We start from the raw sequence: 15,194 nt of genomic DNA on the forward strand, positions 1-15,194 counted from the left end.
TGTTTAATGAAAAACAGCTTTTGACAAGCTATTTTTATTGTAAGTATATACAGCTACACATATAAAAATTAACAATATGTACAAGAAACTGGACAGATTCATTCTAGATTGTAAACAAGTGAATTGTAAACAAAACAACAGCACTAAACACCATACGTGTACAGCGAGACATCCCCAAGGCACATCCTTGATATTCTTTAACAAAGCAATAAAATTCTCATTCCTTTTTGTGGAAAAGTGAGGGAGGATGGGAAGGGGGATCACATGAACATTAAAAAGTCGAATTAAACCAGAGGTATTTATTAGTCGTCTCCTGGAGAGGAGGGGTCTTAATTTATTAACTTTTTGTTTCAGCACAAACATTAATAAACACAAAAATGTCTGTGCTTTGGTGGCGATACCACTGCTCCATCTCTCAAATTAATGTGAAGAATTATGTTGGTTCCCATGCCGACTTGACACTTCACAAACTGAGTCAACAATTTAAAATGTAAAACTCCTGATTTAAGATTTCTCTTGACTTTGCTACAGTTCAAACATGAATTTCTGTGGTACTCCCACCTGAAAGATGGAACCACAGCTCAGAGGCAAGGAAAGTGAAGTGGGGCAGATGAGTAAATAGGGTATCCTAGAGGCGGATCGGCTGCCTGAACGGTTAGGTTTCTTAGCATGAAGGGGTGGGCCTGAATGCTGTACCGCTCCTCGTCATCATTAGTAGCATACAGAAGCTCCCAGGAGAGGTTTGCCCACTGGCCTCTAACCCCTTCTCCATTGAGACGGCCCACCTGTACAAGCTGCTCCTGAAGGGTCAGCACTCGCCCTGTGTAGGTACCCTGCACACAAGGACAGTCAAAATGTTACAAACTAACTAGTGGAACCAACTAAGCTGAACACATGGATTTATGAGAACCTTAAATTTTATGTCAACTGGGTAATATACTGTAATTATATTTGTATATTTTGTAGCTTAGGTGTAAATAAGGCTTCGTTATGTCTTGTTACCATTGTGAGATCATGTCCTAGTGAGAATAGAAAGGGTTTTTCCTGAAGAACGCTGTCATGCCAGCCTTTCTCTGTCACCAGGCCGATGTACCAGTCCCTTTCATATTCCTCCAGAGTGCTGAACAACTCTTCAGGGGACTCCATTGGCCCCAGGCTTGCTTGATCAAACAACAGCTTGAAACTGAACCTGAGGGCAAACAAAAGCATAAGGCAGAACTCTTATGGATGCTCTGGCTCAACTAAGTCTGGCTGATTATAGTAATCACAATCTAGAGGTCCTAACTGGCAATTTTACCTGAAAGCCTGAAGTGTGAGCTGGTAAAGTTCTTTACTTGAAGACAGCCACTCAAGTCCTTCTGTCCACGGTACATCTCCACAATACAGCCTGTACACATAACTAGGACTGGTGAAGGCAGACTCTGCCCCCAGTGAGATGAGACACGAAAGTGCAACATGAATATGCAGTTCCTTCAAAGCTTCATCCTCCTTGAGGGCTTTGGTCATGTCCTCTGAGGTTGCACCCTGCACAGCAGGCCCAAAGCGTCCCAAGGTAAATCGAAACCAATCCTCAGGAAATAAAGGCCTGAGAGACAGCAAGCGGGATGGTAGTAATGGTGCTGTCCTCCACCCTTTTGGTAGGTTGAATACCTCAGATTGGGGGCAGCTGAAGTTCAGATGTGGGAGAGAGCCAGACCTTTCACCGAATACCTCTGAGTTATGGCCTTTATCCACAGCTGGCATCCCAATACCCAGTCCCAGAGGCTGCAGTGGCTGCAGTGCAGAGAGGGCCATGTTTTCAAAAAGACTGTCCATCTCCACGGAGCCCGGCAGAGAGGCCCCCATCTGCAGGGTGGCGTGTCCAGACTGGGCTTCTGCAGTCACTAATGCAACTGTCCGTCTGGCTGGTTGAGGGCCAAATAAGTCATCCTCATCTGACCAGTCACCAAAGGAGGTCAAACTGGAGCTGTCCTGTCTGAACCTTATAGAAGACACATTGGACTCCACCATGACAGCCTCAGGTGGTTGGTTAGAAGTTGTCTGGGCTAACTGTGAAGACTGGGATTTCATCCCACCAACCGCTGACACTTCTTCACTGCTCCATAAAAATCCTTTATGCTTCTGCACACAATATCGCAGGAGCAACCAGATCAGAGCCTTCATGAAGTCATCCTGAAGTTTCCTCAAGTTGTCATGAGAGTCAATGATACCAGACAGCACATTTCGGGCATCAGAGTAGACCCGTACTGCAAGTGCAGCACACGGGGTGAGGGCATTGCCCCAATGCAGATTGAAGCCCTGGGTGAAGCCGAGCCGCTCAGGGCGTTCAAAAGCAGCTTCAAAAACCTCATCCACCCTCCGTGCCTCCACCGTGTGGCAAGACGTCTCCTGCAGCTCCAGGCCCTGTAACAAACACACCCCACCTTATGTAATCTTTTAGATTCTTACATAGATTATTAATAGACAATCAGAGGGATACAGTACCTTAATGTTGACAGTGCAGTAGCCATATCCCCTCTCCAGGATCATTATCCAAACCATGCGGTCCTGAAAGCGGCCAAGAAAATGAGAGCCTGGGGCTAATGAACCTGAAAATGGAGAGAGACTCATCAGTTATCTATACATCCAACATGCAAGGAGATGTGACTATGAGCACAGAACATAAAACATGTAGCACACATATGGGAGTCTTTCATTTTGTATCAGCTGTGCATCCCTCTGCTGACTACATGGATAACGTGGTTAGTGGATGAGCTGCTTGGAGATGCATACAATGACAATAGTACAGGAAGGTCGTGCTACTGATTTAACTGGCTGACTGCACAGAGATCTAAATATTAAATCCCTTTTTGTCCCCAGCTTTCCATTAGTCCCTAAAACTTTGCTCTTTTTGTACAAAGGTGGATTTTCATTTTCTGAGACAGAAGACAGACGTTTAATTCAACACAGATGAACAGCAGCAGCAAGGTGAAAGGAAGCTTTTGTTTTAACCTGACTAGTGCTCGCTTGGCTCAAGGATAATGTCATGTCCCATGCTGACATCTTAGAATAGTCCCAGCCGCTACCTCATGATGTGAAGTGACACACTGGGCAGATTTCTTTCCTGCTCACTGCACCACGGCCCCCAGTGTGAGCAAAGCAAAAGAACACTACAAACTGCCACCGTTTGACTGTGAGCTTCAGCCTAACAAGCAACTTTTCTGAATTATACATCACAAACACAGCTTCCCTAGCTCAGAAAAAGCAATAAGACTGACTGATTACATCACCTTGGTTTTATTCAGTCTTAAATCATCAGTCCATAAAAAACAAGTCCCTACTCGCATGTTCCCCCCTCCCTCTCTTTCCCCCACCTGATTGGGAAGAGAACAAAACCCGAGCAGCAGCTCAGTTTAGCTTCGGCGTATTACGCAGTTAATGGTGTGGAAATATTTGGATGTAATGAATAGAGACCCAAGCTTTTTTTTATTTTATTTTTTTTTCAGGGTCACTTCACAGAAAGCTCAACTGGATCACGTAAGTTCACATTACTGCCCGTAGTCCAAAAAGTCTGCTCACAACAGAATTCCTCTTACTGTGTAACCGTATGAAATGATGCTTCACTGCTTTCGGATCTGAATACAGTCCCCATTTGACCCATACAAGAGTTCAGTTGCTGCAATTACAGCCCACGTCAAAACACACTGTTGTAAAAAAAATATATACTTTTTTTTCAATATAAGGTGACCTCTGTTTACTGAGAGCTGTAAAAAGAAAAACTTAATGGAGAAAAATACTGTGTGTATTGTAAGTTAAGCAAAACCAACTTTTAAGACAGATTTAAATTTAGATACTGTGACTGATTAGTTAATAATTAACAGGTTTCAGGTGCTTCATAAAGGGAGTGAACACTATTAGCTGTCCAATTTAGATGCCATGACAGGTTTTGTCATTATCTTAATTAGGGCTGTTCGACATAACGATATATATCGGATGACGATATAAAAACATCTATCGTTTCATTTTACGCTATCGTTTATTTCGTGGTGTCGCAAAATAAACGTTTACGGCAAGATTTTTTCATCGTTTTGATGGTCACTGTAGTGGCTATATTAATTTCTTACAGTTCTCCCTTTCTCTTATATTTAATATAACCACACTATGGACGGACAAGTGCCTGTTTTTATGCGTTGTCATTAGTAACAAAGACTGTAAAACCACTGCGTGTCCGCTTGTTTATTTTCCACATAAACCTTTCACAATAAAGCTCAAGATCCTGTTGAGACTTTTCAAAATAAACTGAATCACATAAAAGAGTATGCAGAATATTAACGGATGAGAAGCAAAAAAGAGCCGCCAGGTGCTAAAAAATAAACCTTAGACTCAAACGTTAGAACAGGCTTTTCCCCGCAGCACATCGTGTAATAAATACTCACAAAGAAAACGGCGGCCTTTACAACTTATGTCAAAAAATATACAGTTTCATGCATCGCCAGCTAGAAACACTTCACGCAAGTCGAGCTGCCCGAGATTCACAGAATTTACAGAAAATGTTAAATTTTTGTGATTTATATCGTTATCGGACGATAGATGTCTTATATCGGGATATGAGATTTTGGTCATCGCACAGCCCTAATCTTAATGCTACAATTGTATTTTTCTAACACATAGATTTTGTATTAGCGGCTAATTTATTAACAAAAGAAAAAAAAAATTTCAGGCACGAACAACTAACCCAGTGACCCTCTTGCAAAGGCCGTCCTCAGAGCACAGGCGAGACTTCCACTCATTTGCTGGTAGAAGACAGAATCCGGGCAGGGACAGGCAGTGCCCACAGGTCCTGGCCAGCTTCGCTGAGGCCTGGGAAACCCCACAAGGAAGATGGGCAGAGTGAACAGGGGCAGCAAAGGGGCAGAGAGCAGGGCAGAGACGATCACCACAGCCAGGACCAGAGGGCATAGGGAGGCGTTCAGAGCCAGGAGAGTTCCAGCTGACTGACGGCGCTGCTTCTTCTCTGTCCAAGATGTCACCAACACAGTGAGGGTGAATTTCACCTTGGCTAGAAACTGGGTTACTCTGTCAAACAGGAGGCCCACCTGTAGCCAAAAGACAACAGCAAACATGAAGTGAAATCATACATGTCCAATATGCAAATTTATGGTTGTGTGGCTATTTTAACTCTCTTTCCCAAAAGGGCAAAAGCTGATGACCTCCCCCTCTACCCTTAATGAGTTCTGACACCTCAGTATATCAATAAAATATGATTTGATGAGCATCAGATTAGTTTCAGGGTTTTCAAGGGTAGCTGCACAGGCAGAGATCCACCCTCACTAATTTCTGATGCACACCCAGTCATTTTGTTTCATAAGCAGGCCTGAAATATGACAGAAAGCACTCAGTTCAAAAAAGTGCTTCAAATGTTAGTCCTAGTAGGCTTTCAATGGGAAATTAGTTAATATATATATATTTTATGAGGTGTCAGAGGAACATTTCATGTAATCAGTACAAAAAAAACTGGGGATAACGTGTCAAATGAATCAATCTGCAACAGCAGGGGTCAGAACACTTAAGTCCTCCGGCATTAAACTTTGTAAAGTTGGTTGCAGGTTAATGCAGAAGCCGCAAAGCATGGTCCCAATACCTCTTCTTACCGGTTGTGGGTTCAGGGGACCCTGTTTACTTTTTTACTTTTTTTTTTACTTTTTTTTTGGAACAAAGCGCTCCAGCTTCTATTCAGCTTTTTTTACTTTGGAAAACCCTGCCAGGAACTACTGCCCCGGACAACACAGCTTCTAAGGCTTAGGGTCAGCAGGACACACAAACCTTACCACTGTGTTAAAGGTGAGTCTTCAGGGGAACTTCAAAACAGAGCTAATGCTCCATTACATCAAAGGGAGCTCGTTGAGGCTGTTTGTGCATATGATCAGGATCCCTCCTGAGTGTCTTGCTTTGGAGGTTTACCTGGCACACTAAGCACTTTCCAAGATGCAGACCATAGGGAAAACACAGAACTTACCAGAGCTATGGATATATATAGCCTGATAGTGTATATTCTTAATTCTCCAGGAGGAGATAGAAAACACTGTTGACGAAAAAGATGTCCAAAATACCCTGCTTGGCCATTCATTATCAAAGCTAGTAACATGTTGAGAGCTGATTTGAAATGAGGCACTTGCATTTGGAAGCTGCTGCTTCTATCCCTGATCTCTAATGTTATTTTCTTCTCAATATCAACAACCAAACAAAAGAAGCCATACTGAGTTATTCAACTCAGAGCAAGTGGAAAAATACAAAGATGCCCTAATCTGGATAGTAAAGCGTTATTTGTGCTGGTCAAAGCACAGATAATTGTGACATTTTTCACTGTTTTATATTTAAGGGTCAGATTTTAATGCGTGCACTGAAGAACTTATGGTGGGTGAAAACTTTGACCTCACCAGAAGAAGCTGAACTCCGGTACCTAAGTCATCCCACCCTGGCAGCACATTGTTTCCAGCTGCAAGCCGCACCAAGATCACTACCACCATTTGGAGCAGAGCATCTTCTGAACTCTGCCATCCCTGCATAACAACAATAATAAAGAGAAGCTGTTAAAATCAAGCAAGAGGCGCTCACTGATTAATACATTTTTATTTTCATTTTGATAAAAGGAAAGGATAAATAACTGTCAAGAGGACCCGTTTTTCCAGTGTCACCCTTTTCAGTCTTCTTTTGACAAAAGATCTGTTTTTTAGGTTGTTGCCCAGTTTAAAATCTCCCCAAAATTGCTTTACAAGTTTTTCTTATTTTGACTGTGAGCAAGCATAAATGTGAAGTATACCACTCTAAAGGCTCGAGTAAATCCCACGCTCAGGGAAACCGTGTGGAGCAGCTGCAGAGACTTATCCATAGCCAGGAAAGCAATCATTGCAAATGGAAACACTGTGAAGTAAAACACACACAGATCAAACACATTCAAATACAGTTATTCTCACACTTGAGAAAACTGTTAACACTGGACAAAAGGTGGCTTCCAATATGTATTATAAAAACCTCAAAACCTCACCCAGGTAAATAAGGACTCTTCTGATTGCAGCAGCAATGTACAGTCCTCTGTTCCTCTGTTTAAAAATGTGCACATTGGACATCCCTTTAGGGTACAAGGGATTGAGGAACACCCCTCCAAATACATAGGCCCCTTGGATCTCTCTGAGAGCCCAGCAGAGGCAGAACAGTATGAGGAGGAGGTAACTGACAGGAGCCTGGGGTCCTGTAATCAGGCTGCGGGACTGAGCTGATCCGATGAAGTGATGCAAAATGCCTGCCTCTGCCATTGCCACCAGTAGCAAGCTCATATATAGCAGTACTTCCCTGCAGCCTAGATTCCAGCCAAAGAAAGTTGGAGGAGGAGGTGACGGTCCCCCTCTGAGCAATTCGCGGTCCCCAAAGGCTGACCTGGAACCTCTGCAGAGTGTGCCAACCTGGCTGAGATCCAGACTCAAGAGAAATCCCATAGCAGTGGAGAGGAGAACCACACCAAGTGTTGATGGGATGAAGTAATTACATACAGCTACGCCAGCGGATACACCAAACATCAACAGCAGCCTGTGAGACAGTACACACACACAGACACACAAAAAAAATTAGGGCTGATGATAAACAGGGTAATAAAACACTGCCAGTGGAACCATTTAATCTGATTCATCCATCCGTCCATTCTCTTGCGCTTATCCTTATCAGGATCGTGGAGGCGGCTGAAGCCTATCCTAGCTATCATAGGGAGAGAGGCGTGGCACACCCTGGACAGGTTGCCAGTCTGATATAGGGCTAACAGAGAGAGACAGATAGTCATTTCACACTCCCATTCACATCTATGGGCAATTTAGAAATGTTATCTAGTTTTACCTTCTGAGCTACTATAATTTCTTTTGTTTTGCTTCTTTTTCTCTTGGATGCTCCTTTCAGGGGTCAAAACAGCAGATGATCTGCCACCATTTCATCCAGTTCTTAGCATCTTTTATTGTCACACCAACACTCAGCACAAATGCATACCTCATCCTACAATACTGAAATGCTAAACAGAGTTTGTCCATTTTAATCTCAGGATATAGAATGACCCACATAACTTTTTTACAATATTATTGTTTCAAAAGTGAAAACAAATGATATAATTTTTCAATTTTAGTTTGATGTCAGCTAATCATTTCACTGGTACCTGAGGTTGCTGGACATGGGTGAGCCTCCTAAGCCAAACACAAGAATCTGCTCCATGCCCCAGAGGAGCAGAGCATCCAGGGGAGGCAGGATACCAAACGCCCACAGCAGAGGTAGAAAGAGGAACAGCACGTGGAGAACCTGGCTGGCCAGATGGAGCTCAGGGACAGCATCAGAGTACCTATAATCACAGCAACATGTCAGAATTATTATGACAGAAAACACAAAGTACTTTAATAAAATCATTAATTTTGTCACTCACCTATCAGCCAAATCCACAGCGATGAAAATAAAAATGTAAAGAGGCCGCGTGAGTGGGGTTATCTCATAAGTGTCCTGTGCCTGAAAAGTGGCTGTCTCTGTAGCTGTATTTACAATGAGAGAATATTCAGCTATACACAGAGTCACCCAACTCAGGACGAAGACCACCAGAGATGCACCAATACTGCCATAAAGAGCAGTGAGTCTGCCAAGGAACACATACCATGTCCCAAAGCCACAGAGCACCCCAGCTAGCACTGTATGCAGCACCACATTAAGCCCAAAACGCTTTCCAGGAGCAATAAATCGAACAGTCTCTGTGCTGACACAGTGGGTAAATTCCACTTCTTCTTCATCAACAAGGATGTTGGATGCACCAAGTCTCTCCACTGTGCCGCTCCTCCGTGCAGCATACAGCGCCAGGGCCTGGACACCCGCCGCAGCCCCACACATAAGTATACCAGAGAGCACCGCAGCATGGAGCTCCTGAAGCAGCTGCAACTGACTGAGCAGGGTCCCGAAGCCCCCAAAAAGCCATGGTGTCAAGAACAAGACTGCTTGATTGACATATACATAAGGTGGGGCACAGTAGCCCAACTTGAAGCGTGGACCCCCCAACACAGTTTGGGGGAAGCGCTTCCAGAAGAACTCCTGCTTGTACTCATTAAGAAGGGGCACATCTGGCCCCATTCTGACCATTCCCAAAAGGGTGGTAGGTCATCTCCACACACCTGAAGGAGAGTTTCCATTCATCATCATCTCAGAAACAGTGAAGCACCCTGCAATGGAGGAACAATTAATGAACAAAGTTTAGATGCACTAATAAGACAAAGAAACCATACAATAGGAGCTCCATCCTGTGCTTTTATTGTAGTCTCATCACACAAATTAGAGCTAAATAAGCGACAACAAATATTTTTCACAGTGAATTACATTCATCATCATTATTTGAGAATACCTTCCTCCAGCTCAGGTAAATGTTACTCCTTACAACCACACTATTATTATAATTTTTAAAGCTGTTTATCTACAACAGCACATCAATGGGTCACCTTTTCCATTAGGGGAAACTCAATTTTAAGACACCACGTAAAATCACCGCTTAATAATGTGCAGCACAAAAAGGGATGGCAAACAAGAGCCACAGCTATTCAGTTGCCAGGAAAACAAAACACAGCAACAGTAGCCTGTGGGTGCGCTTACGTGGGCTAACCTGCTAAGCTAGCAGGGATAATTATAAGTCTCGCTTCATAAAATTAAACCAGGTAAAAGAACACTGAGCACTGGGCATAGTTTTTGTCCCTTTATTTCAGCTAGCTCTATTACTGTTAGCTAACGAAGGCACCAAGTATTTTCATCTTGACTATGTGCTAGATTACTATTATTAACAGGTGAATAACAGCTGGTTGGCCACAATGTGAGATACACTTACCGTTAACAGCCGAATAGCCAACTGCAGACAGTTTTTTTTAGTATTTGAAGATGTAATAAGGTAATATTATGGAGAAACGGGCGGAAATTGGCAACGTTACCGTTAGCTACCAGCTAACCATTAGAAAGCCAGGCAACATCGGCATGATACACAGCCAGATTCTAACCAATGAGAGTTGAGGAAAGAAGAGCGCGGCGCCTCTGATTGGCTTAAACCGTATAATCCCCGCCCATTCAACTCAAGGGCTCTGCCACATACCATGGACGGTCTGTGCCACACACACAACTATTAATACAGAAAGGAACATATTTTTGAAGAGTTTTCACTTTAAGGGGAATATTTATTCACCACACATCGTTAAAAAAAACCGACTTCTATAAGCCGACAGACACTTATAATAATATGCACACTTGGAAAAACATCTGTAATGTTTAAAAAAGCTTTAATTACAGGTGTCAGAAAGTTCAACACGGTCTAAATTCTCTTAGGCTCTTTCTTGTAATTTAAAAAATCCTGGTGCATTTTACTTTATATAGTAACCATTGTATAGTATTTTAGTTTTTCTTGGCACAGTATCTTCCTATTTATTTATTTATTTTTTCTATTTTTGTTTTTCCAGAATATCTCTAATTCATATTTTATTTGTGTCCCTTGTACTGTGGTAACGAGTGATTTTCCCCAGTGTGGGATTAAATAGTCTCTATATCTGTTTTAGTCTTCAGGAATAGTTCTCCAGGCTTCTTTGAGGATATTTAAAGCTCTTCTTTGGGCTGCCTTTTGTTACATTCTCTGTCAAGAAGATCCCACAGTAGTTCAGTAATGTTGAGTTGCGTACTCTGTGGAGGCCAGCCCATGACTGATAGTGATCCACTGTGTGTTCTTTTATCTGGTATCCTTTATTGCTTTGGCAGGGAGTTTAGAATCATTGTCATAATGAAAAATGAAGTTTTTGCCAATGAGATGTTTTCCAGGTGGAAAACATCTGATGGTACTTTTCTGGGTTCATAACTCCATCAATTTTGACAAGATCATTACCATGATCACTTGCAGCCCCAAACCATGACATACTCCAAAAAGACCCGTTGCCACTGATCGTCAGCCTTTTCTCTGTTTTCCCTCTTCCCTATGAATGGCTTCTTGACAGCCACCCTTCCACTGAGACCATTTCTGACGAGGCTTCAGTAAACAGTAGATGGATCAACCGAAGGGACAGATGTAGAGGATTTTTGTCCCTATTTCTTAAAGAAATTACTATCAAATACTGTTCATCTGCTGTGGATAGATTTTAAGGTGTGCTACTTCTTCTGCCCTCCATTGGTTCAGTTTCCTCGAATTGCAAGCTATGTACACCATCCTAAAATATGTCACATTTTAGAAAATTTTTTTTTTTTTTGCATGTTATCTTTGGCATTTTTCATTTAGCTAAAGCCAAATTATGTATTTTTACTACAGGCTGCTGGCAACAAAGTGCCTAAAGATACAATTTCAAAAGGATTCTTTGCCAAGTTGTCTGTAATACTTATAGACTCATTCATCCCTTGAGTTAGGTGCCCGTTTTATGGTTGAATGATTCATAGGTCAGTTTTAAATGACTTTAAAAAATGAAACATTCCTCTGAAAATGGTCAGGTACAAGGACTGGACTGAAAATGACTGAAAAAGCAGTCATTGTCCAAAGAATAACTTTAAAAATGACAAGATAGTCTGGTTTCTTGGAAGCAAAATATAAAGAAATTAGGGGTGGCTAAAGACTTCCGCTCAGTACTGTAGATCAACAATTTAAGAATAGAAGCTCTCATTGTGAAAATGATATAATTACAACTATTGTATATCACCTCACTTATTTTGTGAAAACACTAACCAGCTTCATTTAGACCTTGTATAATTAAGTTCAGACATATACATTAAAACTTAACTTAAAAAAAATACAGATACCACTCTTATAAAACAAAGGGGTTTACCATTCTAACCTGCTTTCCACTGAACAATGGAAAGACCATCCTTCTTTGCAATTATAATGACATCAAATGGCACATCCCATGGGTTTGTTTATCTTCTTTATCCAAAACAATTTTTCAACTTGGCACTTGCCAGGATCTTTAAATGCCGTTTCTAAAGCGCTTAGTCGACCCTAATAACTGAGAAGGGATTAAGAATATTAATACTGCATTCTAAATCCTTGTTATCGTGTTCTTAACACAAAAAGAGCAAATCCAAGCAAGTGTTTTATTTCAATATAATGAAAGTGATTGTGGCAAAGTGTCTGCTTAGAAAGAAGCGGGGCAAAAAGGGAGGATCATGAAGCGATCACTAAAAAGGCCAAGATACAAACACAAAGAAAAATAACAATCGGGGTCAAAAGAGATTAAATTGTTGTTGTTGTTGTTGCTCAATGGGGCTCAGGGGATAAGGGTGGGCAGGAGGTCATGTTTCCTTGTCATCTTAAAAAGTGATTTCTATTCCGCCTAGGACACAATAAACCATAATAACAGAAAAAAAGTCATCAATAACGGCAACATGTACCCCACCCCACAATCCTCCCATAGCGCCGCGTATTTAAAATCATTGCTGTGTTTTTGTCAAAGCCCTCTGGTGAAGAATATCCACTTGAATTAACACTTAAGTCATTAAAGGAGAAACACATTGCAAATTGTATGAAATATGAAAGGCTGATACCAAATTACCCAAAAGCAAACCATCTGACAAAGCTCCAAAAATTGATTCCTGATAAATTTGCAAGAAAATTGTGCATTCGTTCTCTTGTTTGGTTGTTCTGTTAACTTGTTTTTGCCATTTCGCAATACACTTTGCGTGATTGAAATAATGTTATTAATGATACACAAGTTCAATAATGTTATAAACGACACATGATTCCTGAAATGAAAAGCAATTAAGATTTAATGCCTCTGTGATGCGGGCTCTTATCCAAAATGTCTGCACAAAATAAAAGCATTTTCCTTTTCATTCTGACTGTCACTCTCACTCCATTCTTTTTTCTCCGTGTTTTCAGCCTCTCGCCAGTCACGATTTATTCCACAGGAAACAAATTACAGGCAAATCACAAGCGACAGCAATAACTCAATGACAGATTTCAAGAGAAGCAATATGTCAAGATAGAGGATGTATTTGTAAGGATAAAATGAACTTGGGCCATAATATGCACCTTTTGAGAACAAAATAATTTTCCTTGATGACTTGCAGTTGGTCATCAATTGCAAGTTCATTTTTTCCAAAAGCAATTTCAACTCAAGTGATGATGTTGATGAAATTGTAGCCCCTATCAAAGCACTTCTAAAAGTTAATACAGGTTGGCGAATGTGTAATGCATGTGGAGTGTAACGTCGATCATCCATTACATATGCGGCGCATTTTCGACAAGCACTGCACAACATGCGGCGTTAACCTCCGCATCAAACTTCAATCAGCGTCGTCACCCCTCTAACCTCCCCTCCAACACTTGAACCTGAGTAGATAGCTGTGAAAACGCGGTCCATTCAGCAATTATTCACAGAGTCTTGGACTAATGGTGCTCTGAATGCACAGACACAGCAAATGTAGGGAGTTAGTGGACCAGCAGTAATGGCCCCATGCAGAGCATGCGTTTTTCTGTGTGTGTGTGTAGCGAGGTTTCTGGGGGGAAGGGGGCAGGCATCATCTATAACAGATTCACAACAAGCTCAAACATGTCTAATTCAGAATCCAGATTACAACTGCAGAGGACAGCTCACTCCCCCCTTCTCCACCCCTCACTCTCACTCTCTGCGTCTCTTCTTCTCCTTCTTCTCCCTCTCGGTCACTCCCGCCTGAACCGGGCTTCATATCAGGCAGATGAAAACATAACCTGTCACATTCCATCCCATTAAACCAGCAACAAACCATGTGGTCTACTCACATGGAGGAGCTAGGAAAGGCAGCGAGATAGACAGAGGGAGCAGTGCATCTGGGTTCGCACAGAAGTGATGAATTATTCACAATCTTTATGCTAATGTCATTTTAATGTAAGAAACACTGAGAGATATGCAGATATGAGACCCGCCGTGCAAAGTGGCATGCTCACTATAAGCTTACACCACGCACGACAGGAATTAGAAATATATTTATAACCATCCATACTGCGCATACTGTACTTAAATATAAAATGTGTAATTATCCTCTGCAGTACCTAATGCATTAGAGCACTCACACTGAGCCCCCAAATCTCTCCTGTGCTTTTTTTTTCAAGAGAAGTACATCAGCTGCCATTTGATGTCAGGCAGAGCAGGGTAATGACAGTGCACTCACTTGTGCAGTCATTAGCCCCGCTTAATGCTGGGAATTAACACAAATTAAGTGAAGTTAAGTACATGCATTAGGGGAGCTTGTTTGAGGAGAGCTTTTCACTTTTTCTGCGTAGAGCTGGCTTATTTCTGGGATGTTGAGCAAAAAGGCAGCACGGAAAGAGAGACACAAAAGTGAAGCGCAAACATCCTCCTTCAGCTTACAGCATACAAGTCAAAACTCACTGACTGATTAGCAGTGTTAATGGAGCTCTAAGGACACCTAGTGGTCATGTTAACACCACCAATGCGTAATCTCTGCAGCGAACACTGTGTCTTTTAAACTGGCGATTTCATAATTATATTCCTCTGTGTAATTTTGCACAAATTTTGTTATAAAACCTCAAGTTGCTATGTTGATCTAATGTGTGATAGTCAGCAGAGCAACTGTGAAAGCAATGAAGTTTTTCATTTAAATGTTTCCCGTTGCAGTAAAGAGTTTTTACTTCACATATTTATGCCTTATGTGCCTTATTCAGACTGGTGTTTTTGTTGACTGTGGCACCGCTAGATTATGCCAACAGGAAAACAGGAAGAATATATTTTAATGCTCCACTGAGCTAACATCATAAACACAAAGTGGAGTGGGTTCATTACAACACAGGAGATTTGCCCGTTAGAGACGAAACTGCTGTGGGCTTTTTGAAAAGAGGCTAACATGATGAAACTGACAATCTCTGAAATCCATTTGGACCGTATTCAAGATTATATCTTTATCTGAGCGACTGCAGATTATTGTCCACAGAGAGGTGTGCTAAAGCTGGATTATCCACTTGTTGGGGATGCATCTGACCCGATGGACGCGGCATGCCAGCCTCACACGCCCTTACATCTGTGTGTTTTTTCTACTTGTTTGCAAAAGATGAGATGGCATTCAAAATGACACCAAAACCTCTCATCCTCAGATTACCATGGTTAGTGATCCGCATATGTGGATAAAAAAATGAAGTCTCAATTATTATATATGCATTTGAGAGGAAGGCACGACATGTGCCCCCCCCCCCCCCCCCCCCC

At 41.9% G+C, this 15,194-nt stretch overlaps 1 protein-coding gene across 1 annotated transcript; it reads right to left on the reverse strand.

The window, feature by feature from the left end:
- Position 1: 1 nt before the first annotated feature.
- pcnx4 (pecanex 4) lies at positions 2 to 10,025 on the reverse strand. The gene is made up of 11 exons (XM_084914744.1): positions 9,866 to 10,025; positions 8,435 to 9,212; positions 8,174 to 8,353; positions 7,025 to 7,563; positions 6,800 to 6,900; positions 6,417 to 6,539; positions 4,715 to 5,075; positions 2,485 to 2,588; positions 1,298 to 2,403; positions 1,003 to 1,189; positions 2 to 833 (listed from the first exon to the last, which is right to left on the reverse strand). Exons 2-11 carry the CDS (start codon positions 9,130 to 9,132, stop codon positions 582 to 584), a joined length of 3,651 nt encoding a protein of 1,216 aa, XP_084770870.1. The 5' UTR covers positions 9,133 to 9,212; positions 9,866 to 10,025; the 3' UTR covers positions 2 to 581.
- Between the last annotated feature and the right edge of the window lie 5,169 nt (positions 10,026 to 15,194).

The sequence above is a fragment of the Perissodus microlepis genome, chromosome 19, assembly GCF_051167445.1.
Source record: "Perissodus microlepis isolate ML-2025 ecotype Zambia chromosome 19, ASM5116744v1, whole genome shotgun sequence".
NCBI lineage: Eukaryota > Metazoa > Chordata > Actinopteri > Cichliformes > Cichlidae > Perissodus > Perissodus microlepis.